General features: G+C 38.1%; 1 protein-coding gene across 6 annotated transcripts in view; it reads left to right on the top strand.

The window, feature by feature from the left end:
• The window catches only part of Akap6 (A-kinase anchoring protein 6), a 504,011-nt gene that overhangs the window by 411,377 nt on the left and 78,654 nt on the right, over positions 1-13,980 (top strand). For all 6 annotated transcript variants that reach the window (XM_076550667.1, XM_076550669.1, XM_006975274.4 and 3 more), the window contains one exon: positions 11,313-11,459. In XM_076550667.1, coding sequence (XP_076406782.1) covers positions 11,313-11,459 — 147 coding nt within the window. The remainder of the gene's footprint in view (positions 1-11,312; positions 11,460-13,980) is intronic.

Raw genomic sequence — 13,980 nt, 5'->3', positions numbered from 1 at the left:
GTGGAAAAAAAAATCTAGATTTAAACAAACTTGGTGCCTCCAAATGCTAAAAATATATCTATATTTCAACTGACTGCTGCTGTACAGCCATGCACATCCATAGTTTAGGCTTCATCAGCATTTTCATTATAAATGCTTACACTGAGCAGGCCTGTAGTTCTGCTATAAAGAGATCGGGTAAGCTTTGACATATAAAATCGCCTGTTGTCGCACATTAAGACAATGAACAGCATTTCTATCACTTACCTTGAGAAACTATTCATTGACTTAGTGTTTTCTAAAAGCCCTAACTATTGAAAATACTTCATCATTACCCAACGAAAACATGCTAGCCATCATCCTTTGGAGGCTTTTTTTCTTCAAATCTACACCACCAATAACCAATAATCAATAACCAGCTTCTGCTTTTGTAGATAGTTGAGGCTATTTTGACAATTCAAGTAAGTATTTATGATGAGAAAGTTAGGGAAGAAACTAAGGATATAATGGTTATGTTTAGTTTACTCTCATGGCATACATAGTAGAATCTGAGTGGTAAATCAAATTTTAGGGGACAGGGTATCTATACAAGAGATCAGTGTAGACCATGCAGGGTTGTGGTGTGTTTGAAGTTTGGCAGTAGTTAAGTCTCAAGTGGGGTTTAATTTATCACACTTGAAATTTTGATGTATTTGTTACAGAAAATGGTAAAATTGTTTTTACTACATGTAGAAGACAGCTGTAGTCTGCAAATTTCCTTTTAAATTCTTCCTTTGTTTTGGCTTAAGAAAATGTAATAACATTGTAGTCAGTCACATAAAAATAAATGTGTGTGAGGTGTCTGTTGGTGAGGGGATAAAAACCAAAAGAAACTATATTCTAAAATAGGAACTTCTAAGAAAGAGAAGCTGGGTTTGTTGTACTGATTTCTGCTCCTCACATCTTCCCATCCTATACATTGCACACTAAAAGATATTATATGCTTGTATAACTGTTCTTACTATGTGCTGACATGACATCCCATTAGCTCCTATAGGGTGCATCAAAATGAAACCTTAAATAGAGCAGCTGCGGCATGTTGTGGCAATAACCCACACCCTTACTGGAGTGCCCTCGAAGGCAGAGAAAGCCAACTGAGATGTGTAGATTTGCAGCACAGTACAGCATAAACACAGTTATAAAGTGCCTTGCTGAGATATAGGCTAGCTATACAACTTCTGTAGGAAAACTCCCTCTGATACGTATTTATCAAGTAACAGGACCTGAAAACTTTTGCTGAGTGGTCCATGAATGAACTACCTTCCTCCAAAGCTTTCGTTGAGTGGTTCATGAATGAACTACCTCCTTCCAAAGCTCTCACTGAGTGGTTCATGAATGAACTACCTCCTTCCAAAGCTCTCACTGAGTGGTTCATGAATGAACCACCTTTGCACATCAAGGTGAATGGAAGCTGGCTGTAGAAACTGGTTCATGTCCTCGTTCTTTTCCATCTCCATGTTGGGGCCAGCTTCAATGGCAGACCCTCTTTTGTATGTGGTGTGTGTTTTCTCCACTGCCCTCCCAGGCTTGCGTCCATCTCAGTCTGATGTTTTAATTTCATTCCAACAAGTGACAATTTCTTAGTTGGTCGTTTGGGTCTTGGCTTTTCTTCTGCACAGAATAATGTGGTAGTTATGGCAGGTCTCATGAATGCTGGTGCAAATGAACTCAACTTTCTAAAATGGAGCAAGTTTAGATGCAATTTGCAGGCCAACCTTCACTCAGCCCCACCGAATTTCTCAGCAGCCAGACGTATGCTCTTGGCCTAGACTTCTGGTGACTCAGAAGGCGCTCTCTGCTGTCTGTTTAGGCTTTAGTCTTGGACCTCAGTGTAACGTTTATAGATCAGATGAAACAAACGATTTTCTGTGTAAAAGCTCCTCAGTGCTCAGTCCGCAGCAAGTCCATCTTTTCTGTCCTGGGCTCTCACCCCAGCTCTACTGCCCATGACCCATTGCTCTTTCAGAGGCTTTCCACTGAGGAGGCTCAAATCTTCTCAATTCCTTTAGAAGTCTCCTTTGGGGAATTCAATACAGTGGCCCAGTCTTCTATGTCTCCATCCAACCCCAAATGGCTATTTGTTTGTTTATTTTGAACATCTACCTTTTAGTCTTTGCTGACTCAAACTGAACCTAAAGGCAAGCAAAAACCTCATCACTTCCATTCTTTATGGAGTTTTAGTCTCTGTCTTTTGGTGAGGCCAAGGGAGAATGAAGGGTGGCTAATAATAATGTCATGCTTGACATTTGTCATTCTCCTCAGATTTAATTCATTATGCCAGCATCTTTATTCTTTCTAGAATCTAATATTCTCATCTGAAACAGACAGCATGAAGTGGTCCCCAGTGGATTCAGATCCAAGACACAGACAGTGTTTGGTTTGTATATTAAAAGTTTCAATGTAACATAAAAATTATGAGATTTTACATAAACATATGTGTTCCTGGCCTCACTTAAAACAACATACTTAATGGTACTGAGGCCATATTGAAGCCACATTTCCATGTGGGGGTTGTTGGCATAGCTTTCAGCTAGGGCAGAGGCTGGTGCATCCACTACAGACCACACTACCCTCTCCTGTCTTCTGTCCCTGGGATCAGATTCTAGTAATAGTTACACTTGTGGGTTGTTTTCTTCCCGCAGAGAAAGGGGCTCTCTTTTACCACAATACCTAGTACTCGTTGGAATGTGAATGAGAGAAGGGGGCTCGTTCTGACCTCACTCTTGACCTTCCCTTCCAGGCTGCTGGGTATGAGAGCTAGCTATTGCCAGCATGGGAGAGTCAGATAGAAATTCATGAATTGTGCCAACATTGGCATCCCTTGGCAGCTCAGAATCTACCCTGATGGGAGTATTTATACTTGAGAAATCCACAAACACTATAAATCAGTACTTTGTTTCTTCTTTGAGAACCAGTTCACTAACTTATAAAATACCTGTAGGCGTTTGACTCTATGATCTTGAGCTAAACTGCTTATTATTTTATCGAGTAAGAAGATCAGCATAATCGGGCAATCTGATCGACATGTCCTTACTCATGTTTTCCTTGTTCGTGTTCGTAAAATATTGAAGAAGCCTGGAGAGAGAGCAAGAGGACGGTGGGTACCCATCGTGATCTTCACCGACAGTATTCCACAGGTTCTCTGCAAAGCTCCCCTCACTTGAGTGCTTCTCAGAGCCTGTATCCATCTGTTTCTCACTGATGAAAACCTAATAGAAGTACATCTATCTAACCCATGAATTCACCTCCTTGTGTAGGGATTTAAGTCATTAGATTCTGGGTGTTTGTCGCTAGAAATGTAATCATGTTTAAAATCTGGCTGGCAGTGTAGGGGAGAACTGACTGGTGTTGCTACAAAATTGCCTTGAGAAAGCAAAAGGACTGAATTTCTACACAAGTTGACAATTAAGATTCCCATAGACGCAGTGGGTTAGCCAGCTCCTGTAGGGGAACTAGAGCCAAAGCCTTTCTGAGCACTTCAAACGGGCAAAATGATAATACAGTCAAATCAGAACTAAATACATTAGCTGAAGCTGGAGTTTGGCTTATCAAATCCAGATCAAAAGCATGAAATAGAAAGCATGTTGGCTATTTCTTCCTTAAATTCCTCTATTTTTTTATTGGCACTGGAGGAAAAAAAAAAAAAACACATTAAAACCTCCTGACTGAATTGCTGTCCTAAACCAATAGATCCACGGGGCTTGTTTACCTAAATGCCACAACAGACTTTGTAATGCAATGATGTAATCTTGGCTTTGTGTCATTTATATTCAACCTAAAAAAATTTTTTTTTTCCTGAACAGACAGGCTGACAACAATATTGTTCAGTGTGGGTTTTTATTTGGATTCTTTCCAAATGGTTCACATGCCTTCACAGTAACACATCATGCGGCTTACATTTCCCCCTTTGCCTGATTTCTAAAGTTTCCCCCTTTTACTAGCTTTCTATTTTTCTTTTAATGTCTCAGTTATGTTTGTAAAACTAACCAGCTCCACCACAAAATTAGGATGTATCTTGCAGAGAGCATTCATTTTACTTTTTGCATATTTTTCCGGAGGTCATGTCAAGGTTAGTTTGAATTCCATCCTACATTAAGACTTCTTTCACAGCTATTTAGCTCGGCAGCCTACTCCCCGCTGGGGTCTGCCCCTTGGGCACGTCAAAGCTTCAGACCTGACAAATCACACACAGATGAAGCTGTACAGGTTTTTTAAACAGTTTGATCAGTAACTTTTTTTTTTTCTTTTTTCACTATCCTTCGTAGTAAGATTCTTTCTCCCTTTGAGTTACCGTTTCGGGGATGGAGGGGTTCTATTTGAGACGATTTGTTTTTGCACGAGAGTTGTCAAACTAGCTGTGCATTTATTACAGTAAAAAGTATACTAATAGCCTCCTGGTCACCAAGACCGCAGACAGAGGCAAGCTCTTCACTAGCAAGACTATAATTGTGTTATTAAGACTTACTTGTAGTGGGAAGGTTATTGTTGGGATATCACAGATTTCTTTGGGGTCAGAAAATAAAAATGCATCCAGTCTATAACCTGTTAGGAGTTGAGCCTAGAAATGTCTCTCACATGGTTCCTAATGTGCTCTGATCATTACCTTAGCAAACTGTGAAATGAGTGGCAGACGTCCCTTTCCTGGTCAACTGATGGACTTAGAGTGCCTGCCTTCTAAGAAGAATCAGCAGACAGTGTCTCCTTTACTGATGGAGACCACAAAGTTTGGAAATCAGCAGACCATCCATATTTTTATGAGTTGAAAAATAATGACCACAAAATTTCTAAAGCATCTGAGGAAATGTGATTACTGCTGCAGTTATCTGGGCAATGCCAAGTGAGCAATAGCTTCCCCATTCCCACGACAGAACATAGTTGTTGTTTTAAATAAGCCATATAGGCATTCCATTACATTTTCACTTAGGACAGACAAACACCACCTGAAGGTTTTTAGCTGTAGACTAAGCTGAACACTTGAACAGAAGAGGGGAAACAATATTTAAATGATGCTCAGCAGGAAAGTACCCAATGAAGGTCCTATAAAAGGTTGCCTGGTTGAAACTAATTAAAGACAAGTCTAAATAAGAAAAGAAAAGGAAAAAAGGATCAAAGGGATCACATTAGGTGTCCCCATGCTATTTGGGGGCATTTTATTTCATTTTTATAGTTTTGTTCTGGGAAAACACTGCATCCCGAAAATGTCCACTTCTGCCATGCTGCCGTTATTTTTGCAGTCGCTACATGTCAACAGGCAAGCGTCTTGCAGAAATCATCTCAGCACTGGCGCATTACCACATTATAGTGAAAAGAGGGCTTGTGCTTTTCACGCGGTGCGTTTCAGCCTTCAATTAATGTGAAAGCACTACAATGCCCATGCAGCTTCTCCTGCCTAGTGGTGCACCATTTATCATTGCAGTCTCACATTGACCTTGACACCCACTTCATTAGAATAAAGATTGTCTACCATTTAGGTTACATTGTTCCTCTGCACAGAGACCCCATGCAAATTTCTGTTCAGATAGAAGCGCTGTGAGGCTGTCAGAGGTCATCTGCATTAAATGATTGCAGCTATTTTCCAACCGCTTCTTTTCATCCCACTCAATTCAGGCTAGGAGGATCAATCAGGTTCTCTGCCTGAAACAGTAGGACTGCTGGGAATATAACTGTTTTTGGTAGTAGTGGGTATGCCCTAAACAGTGTTAAATATTTAATATAAACTCATTAAAGGCCATGCAAAGGCTTGAGAAGGATACTATATTTATAGAAATATCAAAGGGGACAGAAAACCCTTTTGAAAAATAAATAGAATAGTAATTATCAATTTTATAATTTCAGAAGATGTAATCACAATAGTTCTTAGTTCTTAATCACAACTCTTTCCTATAGGTATTTTTCTTCACCCTTGACATGGGTTAGAAAGAGGGGAATATTCTTATTCAGGACTTCACATAAATATTAACATGAAAAGTTTTCATTTATTAGTGCTTCTGTCCTTACTCAGTAACAATAAATTCTGTCCTGACTGTATTTGTTTTAAAACATCGATATTCCTTATGTAAAAGAAAAAAATGATTGGAGAAATAAGTTGCCTAGTCTCCTACTTAAGTTTCCTGAGTGATATAATTGGAATTAAATTATTAATGGGAGATACTTTTAAAAAGATTGTTTTATGATCTTCTATTAGGGAATTTGCAATTCATTTTAATATTTGTAGTTTGATTTATATTAAAGATAATGCAATCTATGTTCAATTAACAATACATGGCCAATGTAATGTGATTTCCAGATCATGCAAATGGAATAAGCTAGAAGAGGGGGGGAGCTCAATTCCTAACCTCGGATGTAATTTGCTGTGCGAGTTCTGGCAATTTTAAATGACATTGCACTTTTTAATTTTTCCAAAGGCTCAGCAGCAAATTTATCCCAATCAAGAAAGCCTATTATTAATTTACAAGGACAATTGTAGGAGTCTTTATAATTTCTTTGTGCAATTATTCGCCGTAAATTCTCATGGTAAGATACAAATCGTTTGCAAGAAGTCGCCACTATTACTTGTCTGGCGCTTGAACCACCGTCTTCTTGAATCTTGAACATCCTAAGTGTTGGGGAGACTGGCTCCTTGTGAAGCATCACAGGCTTTGTGAGATGCTGGACGCGGGCCGTCTAAAAGAGGGCAGTACAAGAGCCGCTGCAGAGGCAGCCTTGGCCTCTACCAGTACAGCTGAGCTCTGGACCTGGACTTTCCTATCAAAAGATTCTTTGTTCACCAGTGAATAGCATTAGGCATGGACTAGCTGAGGGGCCACCATGAAGTCTCAAATGAGGAGGGCAAACACTAGCCAGAGAATACAGTGTGAGAGTCACAGACATGTCCTTGCATTTGTGTGCAAAATACATAGTTTTACATATTATTTTGTGGTCATTTGGGTTGGGTATGTTCCTTGCTCCTTGCATACACTTTCTTATTGATAGACTAAGATACATTTTGTCTTCACCTGTGTTTTCTTTTTCTGCCTGTTGTGGGGCAGGGGAGATTATTATGTCAAATACACAGGTATTTAAGATATTAATTTGCACGGGCAAAGATTCAAATGTGTCATTCTTATAAGGAGGTAATTGTTTTTGTCTTAACTCTTCTTAACATAAAGTCACCTGATGCTCGTTTAAAAACAACATATTGTGTGATATAAATACTCAAATCCTGATGACGCAGAATTGGACAGTCATATTCTTTAATCAGAAAATGGTTTGTTTAATTCTAGTGTTTCTGGTAGCCACAGCTTCTCTGTCCGGTTAGCAATGTCTGGTTGCTTTTCAGCATGGCCACCAGAAGCACCATACAAAAGTCTCACAAAGAATGTCTTAATCTCTCTGTGTGCTTTTGGAGCATTATTTTGAATTCCATCATGCTGCCTTTTTTCTCCCCTCTTCTGAAGTTTTATTACAACAGCAGAATTCCCAGGGAGCTTTGGGGGCAAGGTTCACATAATGTAGCCCTGAAGTTTTGCTAGGTGGGAGCCATTCCCCCAGTCCTGGCCATCTTTTGGCAATCTTTCTATTTCAAAAAGATTCGCTTGGTAGAGTCTTTTACAGCATTAGCTCTATCTGGTGTATTTTTATTATTATTTTTATTTACTACACATTGAGTATCTACACCCTTTCATGACGCTTTCTTTCTCTGACCTCACCGTGACAAGGCATCTTGTTCTTTAACATTGAGGGAGGCAGAAAAATGCTTGAGTTTCTCAATGTGTGCCTTCTATACCAGTTTCAAAATGGCTTATTCTTCTGGTTTCCATGGTGACAATTAACACTGTTTCAAGGCATTGTTCCACTCTCCATTTGGGCAGAATTTTCGGTGTGATTTTTAACAAAAAAAAAAAAAAAAAAGAAGAAAGAAAAAGAAAAGAAAAAAAAAAGAAAGAAAGAAAAGAAAAAAGAAAAAAAGAAGAGGAAGAAAGGAAAGGGGGTAAGGGTTTAAGGGAGGGGAGAGAGCCTGGTATGAGTGTCAAAAAAAGTTATCTCAATCAAGTCTGCATTTGCCACTAAGAACATTTATTCCTGAACCTCTGGTTTTCCTGGCTTTGTTTTATAATTTTGTTTTTAATCATTTGTGCTTTTAAAATTATACACTAGAAATCAAAATTTCAGTTTTAATTCTTATTTAAGACAATGGACGACTATTATCTCTGTCTTTTCTTTCACTTTTCTTTATACCCAAAGAAATAGCTTTTAGGACACTGGTAGCCTGTGTCTTTAATTTGGATCATTCACAAATCTATTAAGAGGATTCATTAGACCAAATTGAATTGGCCAAGCAAATACACTTAATAATGTAAATATGCTCTTTGAATGGAGTATATTTTATTTTTGACTAGGCAGTGAGGCCCACAGCAGGTGCTGTGGGAAGTTAAATGCTGGATGCTTATTTACCTTAGCACTCAAGAAAAGCCAGCTGACTTTAACTTTGCTAATCTCATTTTTGGCTATTGAAAACTGGTTTGTATGATAACATCCCCAGACTATGGGACATAATGGGGCAGCTTCTGCTCATTTACTGCTGAGGGTGAAATGAATATGAAGATTAAATTATCTTCTCACTGCAGGATAGAGTAGCCCACTTGATAGGGAACCAAGAGTAGAGAGATTCGATGGTTGGTTCTCCACATCTGATGCTCCTGAAAAGGTGCTAGCAAGAGAAGAGGAAATGTTTAGTAGAGTCAACAAAAATGCAACCCTCCTAGCATCATTATACATGCAGTCTTGAGACCCTAAATCATATTAGATTCAACCTTCACAGCATCTCAAAACTCAAATGCTTTCACCTTCAATTACAGGACATTCTAGTACTCGCCATTCACATATCAATATATCTAACAATTAACTAGCTTCTCTTGGCTTTTATAGTTTGAAGGCATTGCCTATCAATCACATCTTTCATCGGCTGTTTATGCAGTAGGCCATGCAGTGACAAAGATAGCATACATAATAACAAGGCTTTTTTTAATCTAATTACCATCTTAGTCACTATTGCCCTAACTACGCATACCACATTTCATAGGAAAAATTATTCCTATGTTTAAAATCAAATTAGTTGGTTTTTTTGTATTTGCATTATTGCAAGGTTATCATTTTCATGAGATACTCTAAACTGTCCTCCTTTCTTACTAACATATGATGGAGGAGATATTTAAAGTTGGGAGAGAGAGGAGATGAGTTTGCTACAGGAAAAGCCAATAAGCAGTAGAAGCCACTCCCAGAAGGCACTGCTAGAGAAATCTCTCTGTTGATTAATACACATGACATAAGGAAAGATTTGAATAATAGTCCTCTCCCTGGCTGAAGTAGGACCCCCCCCCACACATTATGTCAGTCTTACCTAATTAGTTATGTAAATCTTACATGGGAATCTGATTACATAAAGCAGATTGCCTCTCCTTCAGTCGTCACTCTGACAAATAATGTACTATCTAGGTTTCTAGAATACTTGTTGAGTATTGAGTTGAGAAAACTTAAGTGGACAGTGTGTTTTCTGTAACGGAGTAACCTGATCCTGGTAATTGTGTGCAGTTAGAAATGTAATCAGAATTTCCCATGTTTCACAGTCCAAATTCTGATAGGACTCTAAAGCAACCCTTGATTTTCTTCAATATGCATATTCATGTAATTTTGGATCCTCTGGCACCCAGATCAACATTCATTAGTAATAAAAAATGCTTTAAATCACCTCATTTAAAACATTTTGTTCTTTGATACACAAGTGCCTAACATTGGGAGAAGTTTACATAATACAAATGATGTGCGTGTCTAGTGTAAATGGAAGATTAAAATATGAAACTGAAAGTATGCAAACATGTGCACACAAATGCTGAAGATCTAGTTCCTGGGACAGTTTTCATGCCCTCTTTTCATTCAAGCTAATTCCACTTCTAGTGTAGAGTTTTGTGTAAGGTACTTTGAGGGGACTACAAATCATCCAAGTATTTGGGGAATATTATGAACCTCAAGATTGGCAATACTTTGCCCACGCAGAAGTTTTCCTTGTTAGGTCTAATGATAGTGTTTACTTTGGGGCAACCATGCTCACTTAGGGGAAAGGAACAATGCTACCCTGGGGCCCACTCACCTGGCTTTGTTGCTTCAAAGAAAGACATTTTTGGAAATGTGCATTAAATTGTAAAATACATTTAATATTTTCCCCATAATCTAACTTTTATAGTCAAGTATATTTTGATACACACCTCCCCACACATACATATGATAGTCATTTATAGCTGTTCATAAGACTTTCTGACTATGAACTTTTCCAAATACAGGTATTTGAAGAATACTACCACAAAGCTGTTTTACTAAGTAGCTATTACGTAGTCCCCAGGAGCCATCTTTTAAGAGACGTACATGACAGTGTGTTAGAATATAGTGGATATCTGTGTGGCCAGGAAGGTTCAGTAATCAGCTGAGACGTTCAGGCAGTTTATGGTATTCAAATAAGCAATTACAGATCTATAGCTATCCCAAGGAACTATCAGGCTTTCTCCCTCTTTCTATGTGTCTTTGGCTTTCACAGAGCTTTTAAGTAAAAGAAAGAGAAAAACAAAATATTAATTGTGACTTTAGGGAACTTAAAAGAAATAAGTCACATAATCCTTATGGATAATGTTTTTCATTTGAAGATAACTTTATTAGATTTTTTTTTGTCCATAAAGTCTAAATGTTTTAGAGACTAACCACCATTTCTTAACTTTCATAACTCACAGCCAAATGTATGTATTATTTGTGGCGCAAACATTTCCCTCTATCCATCACCTCCGTTTGAAAAGTGCCTCTCCTTAAAGAAGAAAGGATCACCTCCCCGGCAAGTGGTTGATACATATGTTTTGTGGAAGAAAACAAAACACTTAGAACTTTTCCAAGAGAGATTTGCTGATAGATGGAGGAGAGGGTTCGCTCTAGGGCCGAATGGTGACCCAAATTAACAGAAATAGTCGGCCCTTCCAGCCCAGGCATTTTCTTATTTACTGTATTTTAAGTCCAATACATAAACTGTATATGAACATTTAGTCTAAAAAGGCAAAAGTCTCTGAAGCCAACAGTAGAAGAAGTTTCTGTGGGGGCACATGTGGCAGCTGTTCAGAATGTTTGCAGCAGCCTTACTGCGTCAAAGGTGATAATCAGTAAATTGTATTGAAAACAAAACCTTAGATTTATACCCCATAAGAGGTGTAAATTCTGCTCAAAGATTTTCCCTAAGAACACCTCTGTCCTAATGATCCACCCTTGTCTTGTCATTTCAGCGATACAGTGTGGAAATGTCCATCAGGCACCTGAAAAAGACAGAGCTGCTTAGCAAGGTTGAAGCTCTGAGGAAAGGTGGCGTCTCTCTACCAAATGATCTCCTGGAAAAAGTGGATTCAATTAATGAAAAATGGGAACTGCTTGGGGTATTTGCATTTTTATTACTGTTTGTAGGTTATGTGTACATTTTTTTGTGTGGTGAAGTACCCTATCTGTCTGATTTCTAATTTGAGGCACAAATATCTCTCTCTTTCAATTCACTCCTTACATTTCAAACAAGCTTCTTGTGTTATTATGGGGAAAACATTGCTTTTCCTCTTCTGCTTTTTTTTTTAAATTTATTCTGAGCTGTCTCCTCTCAGATTTTAATAATTTTGGTTCTTTAATACATAAAAAAAGTAAGTAAAATATGCCGTGTATTATGGGTATGCACCAAGTCAACTCTAATACAGTATATCTGATATACACTGACTGTCATGCTTGGATGAATGTTAATAGAATTTGTTCTGAAGGTACATGTTAGAGACATCCACTGTTTAACTATTCAGTGTATCCTTAAAATGAAGAGTGGGGTTGCCACTGCAGCTTTTGGGCCATACGAAAGCTACCAAATCAAATATGCAAATTTGACCCAAATCCCAATTGCAGAATTAAAATCAGCCTCCTTTTTGTGCCTCCATTTTTCAGGGCACTTTTAACAAAAGCCAAAAAAAAAAAAAAAAAAGTTTCATGTAGTACGCAGTCAAAGAAATACAAGAATCTGGCAAAAAGGAGATATAGATATTCTGTTACCTAGAGGCCTGGATGGCATCATGCAGGAGGCATCTCCGCCCTATTGTGGGGTGCCAGCGGAGGGAGAAGATAGCCTGTAGTTGTTCATCAGCTTCTCTCTTAAATTGCCTTCACTTCAAATCAAGGGTAAGCTAGATTTGCCAATTACCTAAATGATTAGTCATAATAGCTGCTAGGGGTGGTGTCAGTGACAGAACATAATTTTTCAAGCCCTCTATTTTTCTGCCTCTTTAAATTTTTTTTTAAAGAAAGAATACTCTAGAAATATTTTGAATTAGGAGCTCTCCATGTCCTGTGATGACTTGGAGACATGCCAGTGTTCCGTTCATGCCATGCTTAATCTAAGTGATTAAAAACCTGCACATTTAAGCCCCCGTTTCTCATCGAAATTCTCTACACTCTGCAGTTGTTCAAAGTAACTTAAAAATCTCCAAAAAAAATCTTACTCTTACTTATTATGGCCTTGCCTTTTAATGATAATTAATGTAATTTGCTTGAAAATGGGGAGGTTTAAATCAGGACCTACTAAATTCTACAGCACTCATTGCTCTCAGGAGAAGTGTGATTACTGTATGATATTTTCAAAGGTTGTTTACAAAATAGAGAAGAATAGCAGCTTCATTGGCTTCATAGATAAAGTGATAAACAGTTGACACTCCATTTAAAATGTATCTTTCCTAATTTGATAAATAACAGTACTCCCTTGGAAAACTGTTTCAAGTGTGTCGTGAATATCAATTCCTCACCAAAAAAAATTTTAAATTGTTATTGCATTGAGGACACAGTATTTAATTAGTCTCTATGAGTCAGATGTCATTCAAACAGTTGCCGTTTTGACAATATATCACTCAAATACTGTACAGTTTGGCGGTAATTTGGGGAGAGTAGGATGGAGAGAGATGAGTTTAATAAAGCCGGAGCCACACCGACACCAGTAGGCATTCGGCTTTAATTGGCATGATTACATTTTAATTGGCATGAAAAAAAATTAAAGACAAGGATTTTAACTTCTAACAATAGTAAAATAGAGGGATATGGTTTTTAATATTTCTTTCATCTAAGGTGAACAGTGTGGAGTGAAAATACATTAGAATGAAATGTCAGTGGTGCGTACAGTTTAATCTGTGAAATTTCGTCCCTGTGCTGCCGATTACTCTGTCTCAATTGCATATTAAACAACCCTATCAAGGCAGGCATTGGCATCTGCTGTGCTGACACAAATTGTGAATTAAATGAAATTGATGTCCTCTGTCGTATATTTATGAAGACGGACCATTCTCTGAAGTATTCTGTTTATAAAGAATTTATGATTGCAAACTGTTCCAGAACAAAAAAGTGGCAATAAATTCCTTTTTGTGACCCGAGCCTCCAAGGGCACTGATTTCACCTCCTGCTGTCACTTTGTTAGCGCGTAAAAACAATAGCTAAATCTGGAGTCCACCGAGGGCCTTCAAATTATCAATATCTGCACCATGAAAATGCCAGGGTGTTGCCACGAAAGGCTATTTTTTCTGTCATGATCTCCTAAAGATACTATTTACAGGACACAGTGGAGCAGATGAATGTTTGTTGACTTAATTTTATTTGTGTTCTAAAGCGTATTTTTCTAGGTTTAATTTATCATTATAGATTAAATCCTATTGATTCTGTAAAGAGTGTGCTTCTACCAAAGAGAAAGAAAGGAAAACCAGCTCGGAAGCATCTCTATGCCATAATGCTTGGTCTACACAGGCTCATCGCATAGCGAATTGAGGATGGTTTTCACATATCCATTAAATTATCTGAATCCAAAAGGAAAAGCAGGAAGAACCATGGGGCTGAAGAACCCTGAGTCATGTGAAATCCACAACAGCTGAACCACAGAGTACCTCCTTA

Source organism: Peromyscus maniculatus, chromosome 14 (assembly GCF_049852395.1).
Source record: "Peromyscus maniculatus bairdii isolate BWxNUB_F1_BW_parent chromosome 14, HU_Pman_BW_mat_3.1, whole genome shotgun sequence".
Classification (NCBI taxonomy): Eukaryota; Metazoa; Chordata; class Mammalia; order Rodentia; family Cricetidae; genus Peromyscus; species Peromyscus maniculatus.
This window is presented reverse-complemented; position numbering and strand designations above follow the sequence as displayed.